The sequence below is a fragment of the Neodiprion lecontei genome, chromosome 1 (assembly GCF_021901455.1).
Source record: "Neodiprion lecontei isolate iyNeoLeco1 chromosome 1, iyNeoLeco1.1, whole genome shotgun sequence".
NCBI classification, from domain to species: Eukaryota; Metazoa; Arthropoda; class Insecta; order Hymenoptera; family Diprionidae; genus Neodiprion; species Neodiprion lecontei.
The window spans coordinates 17,748,772-17,774,493 of record NC_060260.1 but is presented as its reverse complement, the minus strand read 5'-3'; the positions used below and the strand labels follow the sequence as shown (position 1 = coordinate 17,774,493).

The window sequence follows — 25,722 nt, the reverse complement described above, 5'->3', positions numbered from 1 at the left end:
CAAATCTTATACCTAAAAAATATGTAATATGTATTGCTCGATTTGTGCTAGTTTTGTATGTTCTAAAGATAACACAACAGATAATTAGACCAAAATATTTGGATGGAATATTCATGAATATTATAGTGAATTTAGGCATCGGATAAATACCTTGAAATTAGATGCTGTGAAATTAATATTAGTAAATCTTGTCAGATTATTACCTGACGCGACATTTTCATTGAAGGCAATCCAGGAGCCACCGTGCGAGGATTCATAAAATGCTGCTTAAAATAGGAATGTGCAATACATTTTTCTATTATTACAAGGCGAAGTATTTTAAAATTTGTCGATTAACCTACATAAAAATCAAAGTAACTTGCTACTATTTCACAATTATCGATACCGTATTATTGGCGTGCATATGTTACTTTGTATCAAACTTTCTGTGGTGTCCGTCAGTGGATAGGAGAGAAACGACACGTAAACATACTTTCAGTTGTAAGGCTTTATTTCGACTGTTGTTTCTCGCCGTTTTACAGGTTCATCCACACACGCTCACACCAATCCATACATACACACGCTACGCGCCCGCTCTCGCATACATCACACTCCTCTCCGTTTAAAGTCGTACACGTCATTTTCTTTCTGTTTATTTCACGTTACAATGTTTTGCGTTCAATTGCGGCGATCAACGCATGGATTGTTGAGCTTTTTATGCGTTGTCCGTTTTGGGTTCTGATGATACAGCAAGATGGCCTCCCCGTGCCAGCTGATCGATATGGCGTTTAAACTACGCCCCCCGCGTCTAGTTTGGCCACATACGTCACGAGCCCTAATCTCTGCTCGATTGTTGCTTCTGTTCACGGCGGCGCGTTGCGACTGAAGTCTTTTGCCCACACCTACTCTCCTCTCGCAAAGCTTGTACTTCTTCCTCCCCTTGCGTTCCGTATCTGGCTCTACACCGCTTGCTCTTGTCGTTTTCTTATATCGGGTCGCATTGAATCGAATTTCATTCTAATTTGTCTACCGAGCATTAATTTCGCCGGTGTTTCGCCTGTCGTTCGGTGTTGTGTCGATCTATTCTTTAACAGAAACGAATCGACTACTTCCTGCTGAGTTTTCCAATTTTTTTGCATGATTTTCAGACTCCTTTTGAATGTTTTCACTAAATTTTCGGCTGCTCCGTTAGAGGCTGAGTATTTTACAGCTGAGCGTATGTGTTGAATCACCGCCTTATTGAAGGTTCTCGTGAAATCACCGCTCGTAAACCGTGGTCCATTGTCCCTTACGATTTGTGGTGTGAATCCGTATCTTACGAATGTTCATTGGAACGCGGTTATTGATTGTTTCGCCGTCGTAGTTTTCATCACGAATATTTCGGCCCATTTCGTTCTCACATCTACTATTAATAAGAAATTGTGCCCTTTGTACGGTCCTAGGAAATCTGTGTGCACTGTCTTCCATGGTTTTACCGGCCAACTCCACGGCTGTAGTTTTGTTGCCGGTGGATTGTCGCGTACTTCGGCGCAGTCCCGGCAATTTCTCACGAGTTCTTCGATTGATTTGTCGATTTGTCGCCACTACCAGAACGATCTTGCTATAGATTTCATTTTTACCGTCCCCGCGTGGTTCCCATGTAGTTCGTTGAGTATGGCCGTCTGTAATTCACTTGGTACTACCATTCCACATCGCCACATGACGCATCCTGTTCGGTCGCTAATTCGTCTCTTCTTTTTTCGTAGGCGAGCAAATCCACTGTCAGCATTTTTCTATTTGGCCAGCCGAGTTCTATATATCTCCTGACCACCGTTAGTACCTTATTGGCCCTACTTTCGCACGCAATCACTCCGTCATCTAAGCAGAATTGTGCTTTTTGAGCGATACAGTTCAAATATGTATGTTCGGTTTAGTATGTTCCTTTTTATTTGGTATCGGTAGTCGCAATAGTCCATCCGTGCTGTTCTTTGCTCATTGTACATACATGATTTAATATTGAAATGCATTTAAAAAGCTTGGATGTCGCTGCAACCGTCTTGTCACCATTATCGGAATTCCTTTTTTTTTTGGTCCGAAGATTCTCACCAGTTGCTGGTGGTCTGTTTTTGGGATAAAACTTCTTCCGTACAGGTAATCGTAGTATTTGATTACTCCGAATCGCGCACGCTTCCTTATCTATTGCCGCTTATTCTTGTTTTCATGTTGCTGACGTTTTCGACGCATACACGATCGGTCGCTCGCCTTCTGGTGTGTCACCTGTGAGAGAATTGCAGATGTTTCGTGGTCTAGTGCATCGCATGTTAACATCAATTGTTCATCTGGGTGGTAATTCATGAGCACTTCTGCTGATTTGAGGTTCGTTGTTGCGTTTTCAAATGCCTCTTGGCATTGTCTTGACCATTCGGATTTATAATTTTTTAGTAACCCATAACACAGGATGCAATTTTTCTGCTCGATTTTTCATGAATTCGATGTAATAATTTATTATTCCTAGGAATTCTTGCAATCACATTTTTTGGGGTCGGGGTTTTATTTATTGCTTTGACTCTTTCCGGTAGTGTGTGAATGCCGGTTTCGTATGTTCCTAGTCCCAGGTACTTAATATTGTTTGCTAACGATTCACATTTTGATTTTTTTAAATTTTAGGCCGCATTCTTTAAGCTTCTCTAGTACTTCCGCCGTCAATTGTATTTCTCGTCAATTGTATTTCTCGTCAATTGTTTTATCTTTTATTATCTTGTTGTCTAAAAACACATTAACGTTTGGCATTCCTGAAAGTTTTGGCTCCATTTATCTTTAAAAGAACGCGGGCACCGACGCGACTCCGTACGGAAACTTATTCGGCTGGTATAAGCCCTTGTGTACAAGTACACGTCGACGTGTAAATTTACCACCAAATGTTCGATCCCCGGTAGCAAGGGTCTATCTATTCGGATCGTTTTGTTTATTGTCAGTTTGTGGTCCCGCAAAGTCTTATGGATCCGTCTGTTTTCAGAATAGGTACAATCGATGTGCCCCATTCTCCTACTTCTACTTGTCACAAACCCCCTTCGTGTATAAGTCTGTCCACTTCGTCACGCACTTTATCTTTCATTGTGAACGGCAGCGCTCTCGGTTTTCAGTATATTGGAACCGTGTTGGTTTGCATGTTCATCGCAAATTCAGCTTTATTATACCGGGACAATCTCTAGAAACTATACAGTCAATGCACATGCGTAAGTTTTATCGGCTGCTCGGCAGGTTGGCCACTCCGAGTTTCAGCTGTCAAACTCTGTTTCTGGCGGCGATGTGGTTCACACGAATTTTTGAGGTTAGAATCTCAACCAGTCGAGGTAGTGACTCGGAAAGTTGATTCTTCAAAGAACGGTCGAAACTTAATGATAATGCTCTTTGAAAATTGGCCGTATTCGACTGAAATGAGAAATCTGTTGAAATGTTGGATGCTTGGAAGAAACGCAGCAGGTAGGTGGGAACACTTTATTCAATCACTTTTATTATTTCGTACATTAGAAATAACAATGAAATTTTTTTCCATCAACAGGTGATACGGCCAAAATAATTACATCTCTAATATTCACTGTTATCTGCCTATTCAATTTATGACAGGTGCAAAGATCATCGCCACTTACAAGCAACAAAGTAGCTTTCTCACTCTCTCGTAATTTTAGGCGGTAATATTGAATCTTATCACTTTTGAAAATGAGGCGTTAAATCGAGCGTTCAAGAAATTCAAATATCTCACTATATGCAGTAGAACTGTGAATCTTTTTTCTTCTAGAAATTAGTTCAACAAAATTTACCGATAGTCGATAGTCAATGTATTTTTTCCGATCAGTAAATTATTGCTACTACGATGTTCAATTAAATAAATGAAGCAAACCTAATACTCATATTGAAAATTCAAGTAACATTAGACTTATTAAAATGATTTCTGTATCTCATGTTAGTGCGGTTCGGAACAAAGAAAATCTAATCCAAAGCGTAGAACTCAGGAACGTAGATCATATCCTTTGACACAAATTGAAAATCATCTTTCTCAAAATGCACTTCAACGTCACAATTAGCTTTCAGGACAATCATGTTTTAGAGTAATGTCAAAACATTAATACAGTAGAGCGTCGATTATCCGAACGTCAGTTATCCGAAACGTCAATTATCCGAAAGATTTGGGGGGTAGTGATTAGGTTTGTTGGTAGGTATACGGAAAACCTGACCGAGGTTGACCGTTAGGTCCGCGTAGACGTGCATGTGCAGTTTGCATTTGGCGACCAGATGTTTTATGGCCGAGTCGTGCAACTGTTAGGACCGTATCGCGGGTTCTACCTGGTCGCGAGCTCAGACTTGCACGGCGTACCTCCCCTCCGCCCGCTTGACAGGAGCTCGCGCGCATTTAGTTTTCCAGTGTCAGTCTTTATGTACTTTTCTGCAGAGCTGTGAAAGAGCGAGCCCCGATATTGAATCTGATTGTATGTGATTCCTAACTCACGTTCATAATGAGTTCTACGTCTAGTCCTTTAACTTCTAAGCGTAAACGACACGTTCTTACCTTGGAACAAAAACGAGAGATTCTTTCTAAGCTAGATAAAGGAGAGACCGGTGCATCTCTAGCTCTCGCGTACAATGTGGGAAATGCAACAATCACGGACATTAAAAAGAATAAGGATAAAATTTTGTCATTTGTGTCAACGTCGGACGGTGAACATGGGGTCCAGAAACGAAAAGCTTTAAAATCCGCGCAGAATCCAGTTCTCGACAAGGCTTTATCCGAGTGGTTCACGCAGAGGCGAAGTTTAGGACAACCAATTTCCGGTCCAATCTTGTGTGAGAAAGCTCTTGACTTGAACAATAGAATCGGCGGATCGTCTGATTTTAAAGCCAGCTCTGGATTTCTGAAAAACTTCAAGACTCGCCATGGAATACGAGAACTTCAGGTTCAAGGGGAAACGTTATCGGCAGATTCGGAGGCTGCTGAGAAGTTTAAACAGAACTTCGCTACCATCGTAGAAGAGGAAGGATATTCTAGAGATGATGTGTACAATGCAGATGAGACTGGGTTAAATTGGAAGTCTTTGCCCACCAAATCTCTCGCATCTAGGCGTGAAACTGCAGCACCCGGATTCAAGGTGTCCAAAGAACGAATAACGGCTATGACATGTGCTAATGCAGCCGGCACTCATAGATTACCGTTATTACTTATCGGAAAGGCGAAGAAACCGCGGTGCTTCAAAAATGTGACTGGCTTGCCTGTGATCTATAAAGCCCAGAATAGTGCTTGGATGGACTCAAGATTGTTTTGCGATTGGTACACAAACGATTTTATGAAGAACGTTAAAGAATGGCGCAAGGCTCAACATAAAACTGGTAGAGTGTTGCTGCTCCTAGATAACGCGCCTTCTCATCCATCCGCTGAGGTATTGAACAGTCTCGATCCAGACTTCGAAGTCAGATTCCTTCCACCGAACGTAACATCTCTTATCCAGCCTATGGATCAGGGTGTGATAGAGAAAATGAAGAGATTGTATAGAAAAGAAGTTCTTAGGAGACTGTTTATGGCAGAAGAAAACACCGAAGACAGTATTGTTCAATTCGCGAAAACCATAAATTTGAAACATTGTTGCTACATGATAGCTGATGCGTGGGCATCGCTAACAGAAAGAAATCTGAAGAACGCTTGGAACAAACTGTGGCCACCCTCAGAAGAAACGCAGGCCGAGATTCGAGAAGATATTTCTAATTGCGAGCAAGGTGGCATAAATGAATTCGTTGAAATCTTCCACGCCATCCCTGGATTCACGGAATGTGACAACGATGACGCCGAAAATTGGCTGAAAGATGACGCGAACGATCCCGGCTATCAAATTTTAACCGACGATCAAATCGTTTCTTCAGTTCTCCACGACGAAGATAGTGATTCTGATGACAAACACAGCGACGAAAGTGTGGAAGCGTCAAAGCAGCCCTCTCACGGTGAGGCCTTCGGGGCTCTGGAAACGGCGATGGAGTGGTACGAAAAACAACCTGAATGTTGTCAAACGCAACTTCTTCTCCTGAAACGATTGCGGGATTTGGCTGCAAAGAAGCGAGCTTCCGTTGTAAAACAGAGGAAAATCATGAACTTTTTTCCAAAGAAGTAAACCAAGTATGTACATACACCTACCACTTATAAAATTAGTATAGACACTTGTTTTTCAATACATATATTTTGTACACTATATTCTATTACGTAACCGTTATAAAAGTTAACAAAATGTACTATGTATATAATAAGAAGATAGTTCATCTGTTTTAAATACATACGTATGTTTATACATTGAACGAATCAGCGTTTTTTTCACACTGTTCGGTTATCCGAATTTTCGATTATCCGAATGGTTCCCGGTCCCAATTAGTTCGGATAATCGACGCTCTACTGTACAAGGATATTGCTTTATCGGATTCAAGATTGTGTCTCTTGTTCCATCAAAATGAATAAATATCTAATTTTCAACGAAGTTCATGAAGATTTTTTTCCAGATAATGTAATCCGATACAATATCTTGTTTATAGTTCTCCGAACATCACCTGGTAACAAGGATATTTGGAAAGAGTCCCTATGTTGCAGAAAACATTATAAAATTCTTGGTTTCCAATTCGTGCCACTGAATAACTTCTGCATTTCAGGTTCCATTTCCAATCTCAGGATGAAATTTTTTTTGTTCCAGACAGAGTGCTAAAATGAAATGCAAAAATATTTGCGGTTAATGCAGATTCGCAAACTTTCAGTTTTAGCGTAGGACCCCGTAAAGAGTGTCAAATTGAATTAGGTTTAAAACTATCGTGAAATTGCAGGATAACTCTATGATCCAGATTAGTAATAAAAAAGTCAGCGAGTGATTATTTGCAAGGCAACGTGTACTAGTAAGTGAATGCATTCTTTACACTTTACTGGGGTTCCACGAGACTGAAGCACGTGTGACAACTGCAACTAGCTAGCCAGATTACCCCGTAAACTAAGATTAACTTTAAAGACATTTGTAACTGAAGTTATTTAAGATTTCTAGATTTGGGTTGGTTCAGTTTGCCTAGCAAAATTCAACTCTACAATCTAATTGAGGCCTTGAAAGACTTTTCATAATGAAACGCATTTTCAATTTTATGTAAATAAAGAATTTTTTCACAATAAACGTTGTTTTTACTTACCTACCTCAGTTTGTCCAGACTCCCACATGCTAATGACATTTCACATTGAATTTTAGATTTCTTCTCCGAATAAATAACACCCAATTTCTGTATCATTTGATATTTGCTTTTCCGTTGAATTCTTCATTGCGTCGGTTGAATATCTTCCGATATCGACTACGGTATTGCTGAACGATACTATTCTTCTTAGACAATTTACTCTACGTAAAAGTAATCAGCAACATAACCTCAATCCGCGGTTTCACGCGCGAGAGATTTACAGCTCTTGTCTCATTTTGTGTACGTTGGCCCCTTGCTCAGCAGACGAAAACGTCGCCGCGGGGCAGTTTTACCGACCAATGAGATTGAATTATTTGGCGCCTGCGCATTGTCTGTATAGTTTTTAGAGACTGTCCCGGTTTGTGGCTAGCCCTGCGGAAAATAAGTGTTGGTAATAGTTTCCTTATGGAATTTCTCCTTAATTACGTTCTATATTTTTGTTTTCTTTCTCTGTTGCCTCGTTCGGTCGTGTCGCTTTGCGTGCGTGCGTCTTATTGCTCTGGTTTATGTTCAGTAGCCAAAGCTGTAGCTTGTGTAGCCATTCTCTGCCGATGAGCGGCTTTCTATGTTAACCTACTACATATCGATCGCCTATCGATGTCACGCAGCCGTATTTGATGGTTACTCTTTTCATTATCCCTACTGCGTTTCGTCTTTCACCGCCGAAATAAATCAACTAAACATTTGTCGCTTCGATTTGTTTATTTGGGAACAATGTATTACAATCTCGTTTGTTTATTAGCGAAATGTCGGAACCTCCATCTATTTCCATCTTAATCGGCCTGCCTTCGACTTCAACTCCTAGAAATTGTGGTTCGATTTTCAATAAATTACACGATTTTCGCTCGCTACTTATTTTGAAAGTGATATTTTCGGATCAATTGCTCTCAGATTCGGAGTCCCCGTCCCTCTTTGCCTTGTCTATTAACTGGATTTTCTTTTTCGACTTCTTTATCTGTCGCGGTCACGCTCTGCATATCGCGCGAAGGCCCTTGTTGGATGCATCCACCGCAGTCCTGCAAACGATACCAGCAGTTTTTCTTTTAGTGTTTGTACGCCCCGACATACCGCCTTTTTCAAAATTCCATTTCATTTCATTTCTTTAATTTCCTCAATTATTTCATCACAATTTCATATTCTAATAAGGTCACGTACAGTCCTCGGCATCCGCTGACATTGTATCTTATTTGCTGACACCAGTGTTACGTGGGGGTGAGAGTGTGTACTGAGCGGTGGTAGTTAATGATTGATTGAATAATCAAGCTCCCACGTAATGACAATGAATAAAAATTTAAAACTAAGAAAAGACCCAACTTTCGATAAGCCGATAATTTGTAGGATCGTGTTGCTACAGTCCTGTACAGGTCTGTGAGGTTTGTTTAAATTGTTGAGGCAATTTTATAATAATGAAAATGGGAAACAGGTCGTTCAAAATAAATGGTTTAATATAATTTAACTGATAAAAGATGAAGTATATTCTGTATGATTTGGTAATTGAAATGTCTTATGACAATGAATGGTGATAATGACATAAAAGCCGAAAGTAACAATTTATAAAGCGTTTGAGTTTATATAACGATCCAGGCCGACGGATGAATTTATATTCAAATGCAGAGAAGCTGCAGAATCACTAAATTTGACCGTATACGGGTTCTGGCAAATTATGTGTTATTCTATTTTGAAGGATATTATTATTTGGTACCAGGGACATCTACTCTGAACGATGGTTATAACTAGCTGGTCGTGATTATTGTATTGTATCTCTCTTTTTAGATTATCTTAAATTAATTATATTTCCTGTTCTTGATTCTAGTTTGTTAAATCTTGGAAACAATAAGTATGATTTAATTGGGGGTAGTGACGCTAGCCACCAATTCTAGACTTGCTTTCAAATGAATATTACAGAAGTGAATTTTGATCATAAAGGTGAAAGAAGAATTCGTTCAATGTCGAAGATTAACACTCGGATTGACTTATCTTTAGGTGAATCAGTCGAAGAGATTGAGAGCCGTCGGATTGTGTCGGTCTGCCTCAGTAGAATTCTGGACCAGGGCCTCACCGCAAGTTCGGAAGAGTTGATGAATCGAACGATGTTGAACGTCGGGCACTTAGTCTTTGTGGTTTTAAAATGATACCTTACTACCGAAAGCTATGGTTGAAAGTGTCAATTGTTGATTTTGATATATGTTAAAAATGATTCCAAAGATAACTTATTAAAAATGATAATGTAGTTATTATTATTAGCACTTAAAATTACCTGATTCGCTTGAATCAGGGCCGAACTCAATGTAATTACGGAAAACGGAATGTCATAAAAATGTCTATTCTCGAAATGATGAGATTTAGTGAAGCACAGAAAAGATAGAAACGTAGAAGATAGTGAGTCTTTTGCAGCTAACAGAATAACTGAATGCTCGAATTTGACGAATTAGCGCGAGAGTTTAGACCGGTCACAACTAAGATTTTCCGAACGCTACTATTGCTCAAGAAGGGCTAATACGGGTTGACGTCCACGCACCTTGCGACTTGACAGACAAAAGACATTGCTTCTTGGGTCTGAGGGTCCAAGGAGCTGCAGTTATAATAAGTTAAAACGGTAGTTAGCCAATGAGATGCGAGGGCGACCTCCCGGTGCCCAAATCCACATGGTCAGCGTTACTTCACGCTCTTCGACGGTGTTCCGACGATTCTCAATCTCGTCACTTACACGTATAAGATGTTGAAAAAAGGTATCGTAAGATAATTCTCACGCATTCATCCACATATCTTAACAGATAATCTATTTTAATTTGGTGGTTCCAAAGGTGATGGTTTATCCTAGATTTGGACACCGGGAGGTCGCCCTCGCACTTCATTGGCTAATTACCGTTGCAACTTATTGCAACTGCAGATGCCAAGCAGCGACGTCTTTCATCTGTTAAGTCGCGAGGTGCGTGGACGTCAACCCGTATTAGCCCTTCTTGACTAATAGTAGCGTTCGGAAAATCTTAGTTTAGACCGGCCTAAAATCTCTTGCTAATTCGTCAACTCGAGAATTCATATTATCTTGTGATTTGAAAAGACTCACTATCTCCTACCTTCCAAATTCTTTCCTGTTTTTTACTATTTCTTATATCTTCGAGAATAGACATTTTTATGATACTCCGTTTTCATCAAATTAAACCAAGTTTCGCCCAGATTCAATCCGGATCTGGTAATATTAAGCATTTACTCTAAGAATCAAGAAATATACTACTTCCGTAAAACAATCATTTTAATAATAATAATGCAAACCATTTCATATCAAAACTGCGAGTGAAACATTCGAATATTTATTGTGAAAATTTACTTTTGATAATCAAGACTGAGGGACCGGGTTCATCATTTCCAATGTCATCCATCCACGCTTAAGAACTCGAGATGAGGCCCTGCTCCAGAATACTACTGACGCAGACCGACACGATCGGACGGCTCTCGATCTCGTCACCACAAGAACACATCTAAAGATAAGTCAATCCGAGTGCTAATCTTCAACAGCGAACGAATTCTTGTTTTCATCTTTCTAATCAAAATTTACTATTGTAATACCCATTTAGAAATAAGACTAGAGTTGGTGGCCAGCTTCACTACCCCGAATTAGATCAAACGTATTGTTTCCAAGATTTGAACACAATTCGAAATAACAGCGACAAGAGTTGGTGTCCAGCTATAGACAATTTCCTTGGGAATTCAGCGAGTTATTCTCCAGCCTTTAGCTCGGCCCCACTTTATAATTAATTCAAGATAATCTAAAAGAGAGATACAATATCAAATAATCACGACCAGCTAGTTATAAGAATTGTTCAGGATAGATGTTCTTGGTAACAAATAATAATATCATTTAGAATAGAATAACACACGATTTGCTCAAACACGCAAACGGTCAAAAGTGATTTTGCAGCTTCTCTGCACTTGAATATAAATTCGTCCGTCGGCGTGGATTGTTGTATAAACTCAAACACTTTATAAATTGTTACTTTCGGGTTCCACATCATTATCGTCATTCATTGTTACAGAATATACTTTATCTTTCACCAGTTAAATCATTTCAAACCATTTATTTTGAACGACGACCTTTTTCTCATTTCCATTACTATAAATTAGCCCCAACTATTCAAACAACACTTACAGACCTGTATAGGACTAGGCAACAACGTACCCGCATTACCGGCTTATCGAGAGGTAAGTCTTTCTTAGTTTTAATTTTTATTCATTGTCGTCACGTGCGAGCATCTTTGATTATTCATCAATTATTAACTACCACCGCTCAGTACACTCACACCCCCACGTAACAGTGTTCTCTCTTTCCGCAGTATGTGCATGTGCTTCTCGCATTTCGATTCGGCTTTCTTTGTTGTTGCCTCCTGCCCCTACGCCGGTCTTGTCTGTTTTTATGTACCATATGAACTCGATACACCTCTGGGTCGGCTTCGACAGTTTTCGCTGTCTTTAATGCGGTGTCTAGCGTTAAGTTTTTTATTTTAAATAGCGCAATCTTGATAGATCTGTTTCGGATTCTACTCAACATTTGGTCTCGTATAGCGTCTTCTCCATCCGTCAATACGCACTCGATGGCAAGGTTACGTAACGTTGCAACGTATTGCGCGACCGACTCTTCCTCTTTTTGTTTCCTGTCGCAGAATTGTACTCTCAAAAACAGTTTGTTGACTTTCGGCTTGACGTAGCCCTTTACCCGTTTTGATAACGTCCTCGACCGCCATGTTTTTTGGCTTTGCCGGTGCACACACAATTCGCACCACATTGTATGTTTCTGCGTCTATTTTTGTTAGCAGGATCGCACATTTTTTATCTTCCGGTATGCTGTTTGCGTCGAAGTACAGTTCGATCCGTTCGACGAACTTCTCCCAATCGTCCACTCCGATCTTGATGTCCATTTGACTTGTGTAATCCATTCTAGCGGTTCTGTCGTTCGTTATTTCCAGCTCCGTTTCTCGTTGGCTCCGCCACCGTGCTCTCTTTCTCGTCCTTTTCTTCGTTCCGTACTACTTGTCGTAGTATTGGGCGCAATTTGTCCAATTTACTTTCCTCTCCGGCCTCTATGCCTTAGAGTTTCAATTCTTCAATCACTTCTCTTTCATTAAGAGTTTGAATCCAGGCTGTACTCCTTCTCTTCTCTGCCATACAATTTATTCTTTTTCATAGCCACACGCGTTACTGCTCGCTACCTCGTCGCCAATTGTGGTATCGGTGAGTGGGTAGGAGAGAACTTGATCAACTCTGAATAAACTGGATTTGCCGTTCAATCGACATGTAATTTCTGTTTAGCAGCCGTGTAATCGATGTTATCAATGTAACAATTGATAGAAGATAGCTAGAAAGAGCAGGTCATGGAATGGTATCGGCAATAGATATATAATATGAGAATCATTTCGACTTGATAGACTACAAGTAAAATAGAAATGCATTAGATATATTATACGTAGGCGGAATGTAACCGAAAACACGTGGTCGCAGCTACTCATAGTAAGAAATTTAAGGCCTTTACTGAAGATGTTATTTATGCTATAAATATGTATTTACCTGATATTTCTTCTCACTTTTGAAACTCCCGGCCGGATGAAGGTGATCACATATACACAATATAAATCATGTTTCCACAAAATAAATAATTACTAAACGAATACCTAAGGTACCTTTTCTATTTCCACATTAAACCGGTTAGCACTCTGAAGCACAACGGCCGAAAAGCGGAATTAAGGTCGAAGCACATAAAATTACAGAGGCCATGGGCAGAATGCAGAAGCCGTAGCGCATGCGCAATTGCGAAAGTCCAGTAGAGCCATATGGCTTCTGCATTCTGCCCATGGCTTATGGATTTTTAATCTACATAAAAATCCATAAGCCATATTCCATGGCATAACAAACACAGAAGCGTGCGTGATTGTACCACTGTTGATTACCTGCAACTCAAAAGAATAGGATATACATTTTAACAGACAGGTAGGCTCTTTTATTGTTCAATAATTAATGTAGGTAAAATTACATACTGGACATGGGTGTCAATATTTCGTCTTTTGTAGATACAACTTTGAATCCTGGGCAGTGTAACATTTTAAGGTTAGGCGGATTTACGCACATGATTTCTCCAATTCATTTTTTGGTCAATTATTAAGAACAATATCTTCGTTAATGTTTTGTTCGATATATTAATCTCAGTATTTTATCTTGGACATTCTACAGTTTAAGTGATTTTTACAATTCAAATTTTTAATATAATTATATTTTTTGTTTAGATTGAATTTCGAATCATAATGAATTTTTATTATAGGAATGGATGACTCTGATTTATTGTCAATTTCCTCGGTTTATCTGGGAGCAATTTTGGTAAATCGCCGAAGAGAGAGAATACGTCGGCGGCGCAGACGTTTGTGGGTCCGACCAATTAACATGCGCAGACGGCAGCAGGGTGCTTTCCACAATCTCTTTCAAGAGTTGAAAACTGATCCGCAGATGTTCTGGAAATATGCTCGTATGACACTTCCATCATTCCAGAACTTATTGGATATTGCAAATCCAAGTTTGTTAAAAAGAAGTCCACGTGCTATTAATCCTGAACAACGACTCGCTTTGACGCTACGGTATTAATTTGTATAAGTCAAGATGTAATTCTACGTAGATAAATAAGTATAATACAATACGTATCCATTCAATATCGTCATATGTATTTTTACCTTTCAGATTTTTAAGTGGAGACAAAGTTCCTGCCATAGCGTTTGCTTATCGTGTTGGTCTGTCAACAGTGCATAAGATAATCAAAGAGACCAGCGACGCATTGGGGAGAGTTCTTGGCCACAGATATCTTCAAGCGCCTTCGAAAGAAGAATATTTACAAATTGCTGAAGGCTTTTGGCAACTATGGAATTTTCCACATTGCTTGGGGGCGATCGATGGTAAACATGTCGATGCACAATGTCCGCCCAACTCTGGCACTCTGTACTTCAATTATCACAAGAGATACAGCGTAGTACTGATGGCTGTATGTGATCATAATTACAAATTCACACTAGTTGATATCGGCTCCGCTGGTAAGAACAGTGATGGTGGAATTTTCGCAATTAGCGACTTGTATCCTGAAAACCGGCAGCTAAATATCCCTGAAGGAGCCAGCAAATTGAGCGGAAGCGACATTCAAATGCCTTATTTTTTCATCGGAGACGAAGCATTTCCTATCGGTAAACATTTGATGAGGCCTTTCACAGGAAATTATCTTGGCGAACGTAAAAATATCTTCAATTATCGACTGTCTCGAGCACGGCGTATAATAGAAAATTCGTTTGGGATTTTAGCTAAAAAATGGGCAATTTACAATCGACCCATTGTTGCGATTCCAGAAAATATAAATAAATATATTTTAACAACTGTGTGTTTACACAATTACATCCGCCACCAAGAAGGTGACAATATTCAGTTTCAAAACAACGATGAAGTTATCGAGAATATCGAAAATGGGATTGCATATGCAGTAAACGTAAGAGAAACTTTGAGCAATTATTTCTTAACACCACCGGGAATGGTAAATTGGCAGTACGATTATGTGACTAGGGGGCAAAATCTAGACTAAAAAAATTAATCGACGTACGACTCACTTGTATATTATATTGTAATATTTATTGCTGGTCCCGTTTCACTAATAATATATACCATCAACAATAACATATTATGCGATACTTAATCTTATTAAAAGGATTATTCTTACATCAGTTTGTAAGTTATTTCCACTATTCATAAAATCACTGTTTTTTTTTAAGTTTGAACACTGCAGGTAAGTTTGGTGGTTAACTGACTTAAATAAAAATATAAAATTAAGAATAGAATCTCTTATACATATGTAGAAATTATCGTAATGAGAAATTTTCAACAGGTCTCGCCTTTATATTATAATGAATTAATGAAGAAAAATATTATATTTATATGATATGACTTAACATGATAATGCCTTTGACTAGACATGATAATTTTCAGTTTTTAATGTTTTTATAATCTAATAGTCACTCACACAGCCAATTAAACAACGTTTAATTCCACCTGACCACTTTGTAGACAAACTCATCCAAAAGTTCTTTCTCCATAGCAAAAAAATATATTGGAGAAAAACTATCTAATCTTTTTTGGGGCTACTATTCTGCCATAAAATTTTCAGGATTTCTCGTTTTTTATTGATTTTTTCATCCTCCTTCATTCTATTCAATTCTGTCACAATTAAATTGCCGAAAGAATGGTCGTGATCGTTACATGTTTGTTCAGGTTTTTTCTTATTTACCAAATGCGCTGTAACTACCTTATTAAAATTAATGAAAGATGCTTCAAATTCATCATTCTCTGCTTCTTTTTTTTTAAAGTCTTTTTTTATCGTTATATATGGATTAAATCTGCCCTTCGTATATGATGGTGGTTTCTTGAAAGTGTTGGGAGTTTCATGTATTGTGGGTGACGCTAGTGGAGACTGATATGATGATTCATTCGACGTGGACGCTGATCGATTTTCAAACTCGTTCACAGTGAAATCTGTTGAAAAAGACGATGATGATGACGCTTCCTCAAAATTCATCACTTCGGGTGTCGTGCATGGAGTCGGTCGATTTGTTGATTCCGATACATTGATGATATCTTGTTGCGATGAACTGCTGTGGATTTCCGAAGTGAAATCGCCTTGCTACTGCACCCATTTTGAGATTGCCTGATTTCGACTCTCGCTTTGCTGATGAGTTGAACTGAATGGTTGTGTCATCTTGACATTGCTGACCGATCTGAGGAGATATTTAATTCAATTTGTAGATCCACAAGAGTACAATTTTTTACTAATATGATGTAAGAGTCTGCAAAATATAAAGTTGAGAAATCTCACGATCGAGTTTTTACGAATTTATCTATAAATCGCATGGCTTCGAAGTGTACGAATCCTCGCCGTTGAGCCGCTCCACTTCCGCTCTTATTCTCAGTATTTTTTTTTTTTTTTTCTTTCGAGTAAGATTCCCTTAATCGAGTCCAACGAGTGGAGCAAATTTGAGCTGTAATTGAATTTATGAGAAATTTGTTTAAAAACATTTATTGCACAATAGCATAGCAGTTTTTCAGTATTTGATCTATTTTTTACACATCGAGTTATTTTTGATAAAGGATCAACTTAAAAATGATGAATTGTGTGCTTTTGTGGAAGTTCATGAAGTGATGTGAGTGTAGTACACATTGATAAGAATTATATATTACAAAGAAAGTGATAGAGATGCAAATCACATTGCAAATGTCTGCAAGAGAAATCTGTCATTCGAATTCAATCATCGACCTTAATTTAGAGTGAGCAAGGTTGCTCATATAAGAATACTTCATTGGCAAACAAAAATAATACTGACGAGTCGCATTCAAAACTCCGGCTATCTCCACCCAGGAGTTCTCTTTTTTAATGGCATCGCGGTAGTCTTTGCAGCTTGTATCGTACAGATGCGGATAGCTTTTAACCGCATCTATCAAGATTTCATCAAAACCTCGCTCTTCTTGATTTTGCAGTACCACTTGAGGATCCAAATTTTCTTGCATTCCACAGTCTTCGAAATTCCTTGAATTATTGCTTCGTCGACAGTAATCCGTATGATCGTTGTCCATGTCTATAACGGCAAGATCTGAATATTCATATGGAATATAAAGAAAATCATCATACAACCGATGTATTGTAATAATTAGATAATAAATTATTCATGTGGTAAATTTGAGTTGGAGAAATCATGCACGTAAATCCGCCTAACCTCAAAATGTTACACTGCCCAGGATTCAAAGTTGTATTTACAAAAGACGAAATATTGACACCCATGTCCAGTATGTAATTTTACCTACATTAATTATTGAACAATAAAAGTGCCTACCTGTCTGTTAAAATGTATATCCTATTCTTTTGAGTTGCAGGTAATCAACAGTGGTACAATCACGCACGCTTCTGTGTTTGTTATGCCATGGAATATGGCTTATGGATTTTTATGTAGATTGAAAATCCATAAGCCATGGGCAGAATGCAGAAGCCATATGGCTCTACTGGACTTTCGCAATTGCGCATGCGCTACGGCTTCTGCATTCTGCCCATGGCCTCTGTAATTTTATGTGCTTCGACCTTAACACGCACCACCTACAGCGCCATGATCGCTCGCATATGCCTGTGATTGGTCGACTCTGCGTGTAAGTGACTGAAGGTGATGCGACATTGTACACCGAATAGTTTGTGTCACGGCCGACCATATGAAATTACACATCGCGCATAGTCTACCAGCCAGTCAGCGTTGATATTTCTTTGCAAAGTGAGCAACTAATTTGGTAAAGCGTGGTGCAAGAACAAAGCAGATAAGTATTCAGGGGAAGTCCTAATGGTTAACTTACAGAGACACACTTTTTGAGACCTCAATGTTACCAATGAAGCTAGCTTTTTTCAATATCGTTATTGGAGATACGACCTCGTCGCATATGGAATGGAGTTTTGAAATATCTTAGTTCTTGGATAGAATTGAAGTTCTGCATGGTTTTTTCTATTTTATATTCTAGTAGTTTAGGAAATAATATGTAGGTCATATTCATACTATACGCATATTTCCGGACGCAGAAATAAATCGAGATTCTTTACACGATTCATCATCGTTGAGGCTTACATCGAATGAAGACGTTTAGCAACGTATATGTGATAGAGCTGGAACATTTGTCATAAAATGTAACAGTTTTATATCCTCTCGCAGAAACATGCCGGGGATCATTTAAATGAGTACGAAATTCATCGTGCAGCGTAGCCCGCTTTGCGCGCTTGGCTTCCTTATCGGCAGCAGTCCTCAAATTACGGGATTATATGCACTTTATATGCACTCTCGCCGAGCCCGGCGAGAGGCCGTGTGAGCAGTCTCAATACTGCTTCCCGGCGTAACGCACGCCTAATTTTGCTTATACATAAATTTAATATAACGTTGACGCCCGCACTCACCAATGTTGTTATCAATTATAACGCAATTCTCTGTTTTGAATAAACGTATGAATATATATATAATCGTTGCGTAATATTCGCAAGACAAATTTGGCGATCCTGCCAGGATCCGGTTTAAACCAACAAACGCGGCGCGCGTATCAAACGGCCAGATCATAGTGACGAACTTTGGAAGTGAGTGCATAAGCCCAATAAATTTACGCGCGGACCTTCGGCTACGCGTTTATAAGTAATTGTTATGAATTGCACCTAGCAAGGAATAGAGTGAAAGGCCGCCTTGCGTAGACAATCAAGGACTGCGTGTAGACCGCTTGATAATCAGGGACTGAGTGTAGACCGCCTGATTCTACACTGGACAATTGCCATAGTGAACTTGTGTATTTATTGGAAAGGAAGCAAATATAAAATTCTGCACTCTTTAGATACAATAAACTTCGCGTTTAAACCATCTAAGTGGAGTGACGTGAGAATAAGGACACTCAGACTCGAACCGCTCTTATATTCTTTCCCCCGGTGCCTGTCGGAGACCCCAGGACATCGAAGCCTCGTACCGACGGCTATAACGATATTCGAGTGTGATGCTGCACACCTCAATTTGGCTACTCCTAGCGTAAGTATGAGCATTTTGCTACTTACACGAGTCAACATAAACGTATCGAAGAAAAATCGTGATTGAAACTGAAAATTTGATGGTCAAACTTGAATCATTCGAATGAATAAAGTCAAAGCTTGACTCAAGGTGAATTTGAAAATAAAATCACCATGGAAGTGAACGAAAACAACGACCGGAGATCGGCAGTACCTCCAACTATTGCTGAGACTGCAGAAAATGGACAATCCGTCACTTCTGAATCCCGGTTTGAAGAGAGATTTTGGGATTTGACAAACCAAATGACTCAACTTGTGAATAGGCTACAAGAAGCCACCGAAAGTGATGATTTAACTGCAATGGGTAGATACCGTCTTGGTCTAGAGCAATTAAACGGAGAGAGGTTGACTGCGCGTCAACTTGCTTGCCGCGAAGATTTGCCTATGAAAGAGGTTACCCGTTTTATTCAATTGAGAAATCAAGAACGCCGTGAACACGACTTCATTCGTCGCAATAATGTAGAAATAAATCGAAACTCCGGAACAGTTCCACGTCCCGAAGACATGCTTGAAAGCGTCACCAACCAAATGTTTCAGGAAATGCAACAACCGAATAACCAATTAACCGAAGAAAATCGTCAAGAGGAAGCTCTTACAAATAGTAATACTAATCAATAACTATTATCGCTCAACAACTAGCGATGATCTGAATGTTTCCAATATTTTGAGACCGCCCGGAAACCATACCGGAGCGATACCGCGCGTCTCGTTGAATCAGAGGTGGAAGGTCCTACTCAGATAGCTCCCTCAACCGTCACAAACCCATCACGTTACTTGGCATTATACGGGCTCGCTCAAAACCGATTGCTGCCACCGACACCGCACATCAATGAGGTGGGCTCCCCAGCCAATTCAGACTCGGACCATCAAGGTACAAATGCGATGCCAATACCGATCCTTCACCAAAATCGCTTATTAGAAAACGACCGATTCTCCACCGCGCAAACCAATGTAAACCATGATATCTTGTCGGATACGGATTCGACACTGCAACGCGTTCTCGAAGAAAGCAGACATTTATGACGGATGCCGAACGTACGCCTTACACCAAGGCCTAGTCCACAGTGGCCTATTGGTCCGACGGATTACGAAATCCCACGAGGTACTGGTAGCTGTTGGAAAATGAGATCCCTCTCCTAGTTGGAGCGACATGGCCCAAAGAGGCGCTGGGGAGAGTCTCCCGAACTCGCGTCTGCGTACGCTCTCTTGTTTGGAGGCTCTCTCGCCCAGGCCGCTATATTGTAAAAACACGCCTCTCTCGTCCTTTTTTTTTCCTAAAGTTTCTCCTTTCCACTTTAAATAAAGATATTCTTTCCGTTATATTGTAATCCGCTCGCATCGCTTTATTTAACCCCGCGAAACCTGCCACGAACTTAAATAACAACAGGTTATGGGCCCAGGGAAGTGAAGTGAACAATATTTTGTGAGATATAAGAAAAGTAACTTCCGCGATCGCGTGTTCGAAATCGCGAGTAGTCCTTATAGGTTAGCCAGCCTCGTGCAAAGTGCAAAACAGCCATGCCGGACAACGAACTCACAAAAATTGAAAAACTCTCAGGAATCGATAACTGGAATTTATGGAAATTCGAAATTCGAGTTCTCATTCTCGCGAGCGGAGCGATCGAAATAATAAATGGAAATCTGACAAAGCCGGTACATTCGGCAACCGAGACGACAGCTGAGGCCGCCGCTGCCTTCGAGAAAAGGTTAGAAAGATGGACAAAGCTCGACAGTGCGGCTCAAAAAATAATTGTGCAGACGGTAAGTCGACAGTGCATGCTTCACATAATAAATTGCGAATCAGCAAAAGATATGTGGGACAAGTTGCATGCGATATTTGAAAACAAAAGCGAGGCATCGAAGCACCTCCTGCAACAAAATTGGTACTCGCTGGGGAAAGATCCGTCGGATGACATATCCATGCACATTGCAAAGATAAACGACTTAGCGTGCAGGTTGAAAATCCTTGGAGAGCCAGTATCGGATAGCATGATCATTACCAAAATATTAATGACCTTGCCGCCTTCCTACCAGCATTTTGCAACAGCGTGGGACTCGACAAGTCAACAAGAACAAACGCTATCAAATCTTACTGCACGTCTCACCATGCAGGAACTTCGACTCGGCACAGCGGAGGGCCAAGGAAACACAGCGTTTTCAGCGAAGGCAAGCGACAAACGCCAAGCAAAAGGAAAGAGACCGGGCCGCTGCAACCACTGCGGAAAAGCTGGGCACTGGAGAAATCAATGTCGCAGCCTAAAAGCCACAACGAGCAAAAATCAGCAGAGCGGTGGATCAGAAAGCAGAGGCAGCGCCTTCGTAACAGGTACGCTTAGTGCAAATGTCTTATCGTCCGAAAAAGCTTCTACGGACTGGTATTTAGACTCCGCTGCAAGCAAACACATGTCTCCGTATCGACAATGGTTTGTCAAACTTGAAAAACTTATCGAGCGAATTCCAATCAGAGTCGGAAATGGAAATATTATATGGGGAGAAGGCGTGGGAGAAATAGACATCCTCTCGTTCAACGGGTCAAAGTGGGAGAAACACCACTTGGCGCCAGTACTTTGGGTTCCGCAACTCAAGTATAATTTACTCTCTATGTCCTCAGCCCTCGATAAAGGATTGGAAATGACCTCAGATAAGCAATTTTGTAACCTAAAAAAGGATAAGGTTACAGTCGCAGTGGGAGAACGCTTCGAAGACCTGTACAAAATGAAATTCAGGGTGTGCGCTCCGGACACTGAGGACAGCGAGTTGATTCCGCAGCGAGCCAACATCAGTGAAGACGCTTCGCTAAAAACGTGGCACGAAAGATTGGCGCATCAAAACATTCAGCACGTCCGCAGCGTCCTACAAAAATGGAACATAAAAACGAAACCGGTCGGCGATTGGTCTTGCGACGGCTGCGCGCAAGGAAAAATGAACAGGAAACCCTTCCCGAAGAGTCAATCCCAGTCGAACGAACCGGGTGAGCTGCTTCATGCAGATTTGTGTGGACCAATGGAAAATCCGTCCATCGGAAGATCCAGGTATTTTTTACTGTTCAAAGACGATTTTTCGCATTATAAATTCGTGTATTTTCTGAGCCAAAAGGACGAAGTCAAAACATTTTCCGAAAACCTTCTAAAAAACGTTGAAACTCAACTTGGGAGAAAAATAAAGGTTTTAAGAACTGACAATGGCCTCGAATTCACAAATAAAGAGATGAGATCCCTCATGCTCAGGAACGGAATAAAACACGAAACCAGTGTTGCCTACACGCCGGAACAAAACGGGGCAATTGAGCGCGAAAACTGGACAATCGTGGAGGCAGCGCGAAGCATGATCCATGCAAGAGGCTTGGAGTCGAGACTCTGGGCAGAAGCGGTCAACACGGCAACTTTCATCCTCAATCGTACTGGAACGAGCAGCATCCCGGGAAAAACGCCGTATGAATTGTGGTTTGGGAAACCACCCAAAGACATCAACTTCAAAATTTTCGGAACTAAAGTGTGGACGCACATTCCGAAGCAAAAAAGAAAGAAATGGGACCCAAAGGCCAAAAAGGGCTACTTCGTAGGCTACGACGATTGCACCAAGGGCTTCCGGGTGTGGTATTCGGCTGAGGCCAAGGTGAACACGCTTCGCGACGTCAAATTCATGTCTGAAACAAAGGGCACATTCGAGCGAAGAGAGGAGGAGAGCAAACACGCGACAATCAACGTGCCGATCCTCTCCAGCGAAGACGAAGAAACGGAGCAGCAAACGAACGAGCCGGGGGAACAACAAGAAACGACCTCGAGTGAATCGGGTGACGAAGATTTCCAAGACGCAGGAGCAGCATTGGATAACGCGGGTCCACAGCCTGAGGAAGAGGCACGACGGTTGCGGAGCAGAGAGACTCTGCGTCGGCCCCAGAGATACGGAGACTACGAATTGGACATCGAAAACCTCTTCCTCACCGAAACCGCAGAGCCAACGACCTTCGAGGAAGCCACGCAGAGCCCGCAAAGCGAAGCCTGGCGTGATGCGATGATGGACGAAATGGAATCGTTGCGACAAAACAAAACTTGGGAACTCGTAGTGCCGCCGCCAGGAGCAAAGGTACTCCCAAATCGTTGGATATACAAACGAAAAACAGGGATAGACAAAAACCACGAACGATTCAAGGCGAGATTAGTCGTCAAAGGTTTTTCGCAACGTCCGGGAATCGACTACGAAGAAACTTTTAGTCCCGTGGTGAGGTTTCCGTCGATTCGGTCCATACTGGCCATCGCAGCATCAACAGACATGCATCTTGCGCAGTTCGACGTCAAAACGGCATTCCTCCACGGAGAGCTCGAAGAGGATATCTATATGAAACAGCCGCAAGGTTTCGAAGACGACTCCGGAAAAATCTGCAAACTCAAAAAGGCACTCTACGGTCTCAAGCAAGCAGCGAGATGCTGGAACATGAAATTTGTAGATTTCTTGAAAAAACACAATCTCAAGGCGACTTCGGCCGATCCGTGCGTTTTCGTCTCGTACCATGACGACAACACCTTGATTCTTGCAATTTACATCGATGATGGATTAATCGCTTCAACGTGTAAAGCAAAAATTGAGAATCTGTTACAGCACTTGGCATCGGCTCTGGAGATCACAGTCGTCCCACTGGGAATGTTTCTGGGGATGGAAATACAACGCCTCCCGGACGGATCGATCTTCGCAAATCAACAAAAATACGCGCAAAAGGTACTCGATCGTTTTCGCATGGAGAATGCGAACAGCGTGTCTATCCCAGCGGATCAACACACCGACCTAAGCTTACGAGACCCGAGCTACGGAGACGAGGTCATCAACGTGCCATATCAGGAAGCAGTTGGCAGTCTGCTGTTCCTGGCCACCGTGACAAGGCCCGACATAGCTTATTCCGTGAGCGTGGTGAGTCAGTATTCCCAATTGCCAAGAAAAGTGCATTGGAACGCGGTAAAAAGAATATTAAAATATATTAAAGGTAGTGTCGCCCACGGAATTTTGTTTTCGAACGAACCTAACAATTTTAAGATAAACGCCTATAGCGACGCAGATTTTGGCGGAGACAAGGGCGACAGAAAATCCACAACCGGGTTTTTTGTGCAAATTGAAAAAACACCTGTGATATGGGGCTCGCAAAAACAAAAGTCGACATCGTTGTCAACGATGGAGTCGGAATATTACGCGACGAGTCAAACGGCCAAAGAAATAGTCTGGCTAGACAGACTACTCAACGAGCTAGTCATTAAACACAAAAGAGAAGCTCCCACGATGTACGTGGACAATCAGAGCGCCATAAAATTCATTAAAAATCCGCAAATTACAAAGTTTTCAAAGCACATCGACGTGCGTTTTCATTTTGTGCGCGAAAATTACGCAAACAAGGTTTTTGACTTGGAGTACATCCATACAGACGAGCAATTAGCTGATTTATTCACCAAACCGCTCGCGAAACCAAAATTCTTGTATCTACGAGATGAACTCAATGTAATTGAGAGACCAAAAAATGTAAACATGTCGATCCAAAGTGGGAGTGTTGGAAAATGAGATCCCTCTCCTAGTTGGAGCGACATGGCCCAAAGAGGCGCTGGGGAGAGTCTCCCGAACTCGCGTCTGCGTACGCTCTCTTGTTTGGAGGCTCTCTCGCCCAGGCCGCTATATTGTAAAAACACGCCTCTCTCGTCCTTTTTTTTCCTAAAGTTTCTCCTTTCCACTTTAAATAAAGATATTCTTTCCGTTATATTGTAATCCGCTCGCATCGCTTTATTTAACCCCGCGAAACCTGCCACGAACTTAAATAACAACAGTAGCAATACCCGTGGTAACGTTCCGCGTCGTCGTCTAGAACAGCAAGAAGAGGACGAACTTCAAAGAGCCTTGGAAATGTCTGCTACTTTACCACATCGTCGTCCGGACACTGTGACGTTCAGTATAACCCAGTTGCTGAGTGATCCCGAAGCTTTACGCCAACAGCAAGAGATAATGAGGAACATTGAGGAACTCGCTCAAAGAAACCAAACGAGAATTCAACTACCGGCAACTGCACCACCCCGAGACGTGCTTCCCCCTCGGAATCCAAGAGACCCAGGCCCGTATGCACGAACGGAAGCTTACTTGAACGATGTCACCCTACGCCCCGATGCTGCCGGAAGATACCCCGGAGAACCAAATCGCCCAGCAGACGAGCCCTACGCGATCCAAGATTTCCTTCCCCCCTTTCCAAGCCATCAAGATGATTGATTGCAGACTGGAAGGAAAAGCAGGCGAGGGCGTACACGCTTGGATCATGCAAGTAAAAGCCGCCGATATGGTAGTTATGCCAACCCAACGTTACCCGTTTTTGAGCATGGTAATCAGCTTGAAGACGGGAGGAGCTCTTCAGAAGACCATCAACCAGAGGAGACCTCGTAAAATCCCAACTTTACTCGAAGTCATAAGATCAGCCGTCATTGTCGAGAAAAGTGCCACCACATTGGAAATGGAGCTTGGAAGAACAGGCCATAAGGGCGACACTGTGGACGCCTACAATCTCAAATTCAATCAGATCTACCAAGATCTCGTAGCTGCTTTCTCGAATCAACAACTACGAGCGAAAATCGATCCTAATCTTCGAAACCTCGAAAATAGAGTGTGCCAGTACTATCTGTACGGACTCAATCCGAGGATATTCCATCAAGTCAAAAACCGTCAGTACTTCAATTTACTAGAAGCCCAGAAGGCCGCGAAAGAAGCCGAAGGCGAGGAATTGAATTTCCGCATGCATCAACAACAGCTGATGAACAGTAACGACACAGCCTCGAAACCCACGTTTTGGAACAAGTCCCAAATTTACGGGCCAGGCAGCGCATCAGATACGCGAAGATTCCAGGTACAACAAAGAACCTCGACGA

The 25,722-nt window shown here is 41.3% G+C and overlaps 3 protein-coding genes across 7 annotated transcripts in view; 2 read left to right on the top strand and 1 right to left on the bottom strand.

The window, feature by feature from the left end:
• Positions 1-25,722, top strand: part of LOC124295602 (arylsulfatase J) — an 846,464-nt gene that overhangs the window by 230,869 nt on the left and 589,873 nt on the right. The gene's annotated exons all lie outside the window — the stretch shown is intronic.
• Positions 12,952-14,931, top strand: LOC107217042 (protein ANTAGONIST OF LIKE HETEROCHROMATIN PROTEIN 1-like). 3 transcript variants are annotated; one of them, XM_046746255.1, is made up of 4 exons: positions 12,952-13,176; positions 13,257-13,293; positions 13,505-13,814; positions 13,915-14,931. In XM_046746255.1, the coding sequence occupies exons 3-4, from the start codon at positions 13,507-13,509 to the stop codon at positions 14,795-14,797; spliced, it is 1,191 nt and encodes a 396-aa protein (XP_046602211.1). In that variant the 5' UTR covers positions 12,952-13,176; positions 13,257-13,293; positions 13,505-13,506; the 3' UTR covers positions 14,798-14,931. The 3 variants fall into 3 exon arrangements, with proteins under 3 accessions (XP_046602211.1, XP_046602231.1, XP_046602240.1); XM_046746275.1 differs by lacking the exon at positions 13,257-13,293; XM_046746284.1 differs by lacking the exon at positions 13,257-13,293 and having other exon boundaries at positions 13,470-13,814.
• Positions 15,140-17,281, bottom strand: LOC107224778 (transcription factor Adf-1-like). 2 transcript variants are annotated; one of them, XM_046746304.1, is made up of 4 exons: positions 17,094-17,281; positions 16,587-16,853; positions 16,082-16,244; positions 15,140-15,983 (listed from the first exon to the last, which is right to left on the bottom strand). In XM_046746304.1, the coding sequence occupies exons 2-4, from the start codon at positions 16,834-16,836 to the stop codon at positions 15,890-15,892; spliced, it is 507 nt and encodes a 168-aa protein (XP_046602260.1). In that variant the 5' UTR covers positions 16,837-16,853; positions 17,094-17,281; the 3' UTR covers positions 15,140-15,889. The 2 variants fall into 2 exon arrangements, with proteins under 2 accessions (XP_046602260.1, XP_046602251.1); XM_046746295.1 differs by having other exon boundaries at positions 15,141-15,983; positions 16,587-16,838; positions 17,094-17,273.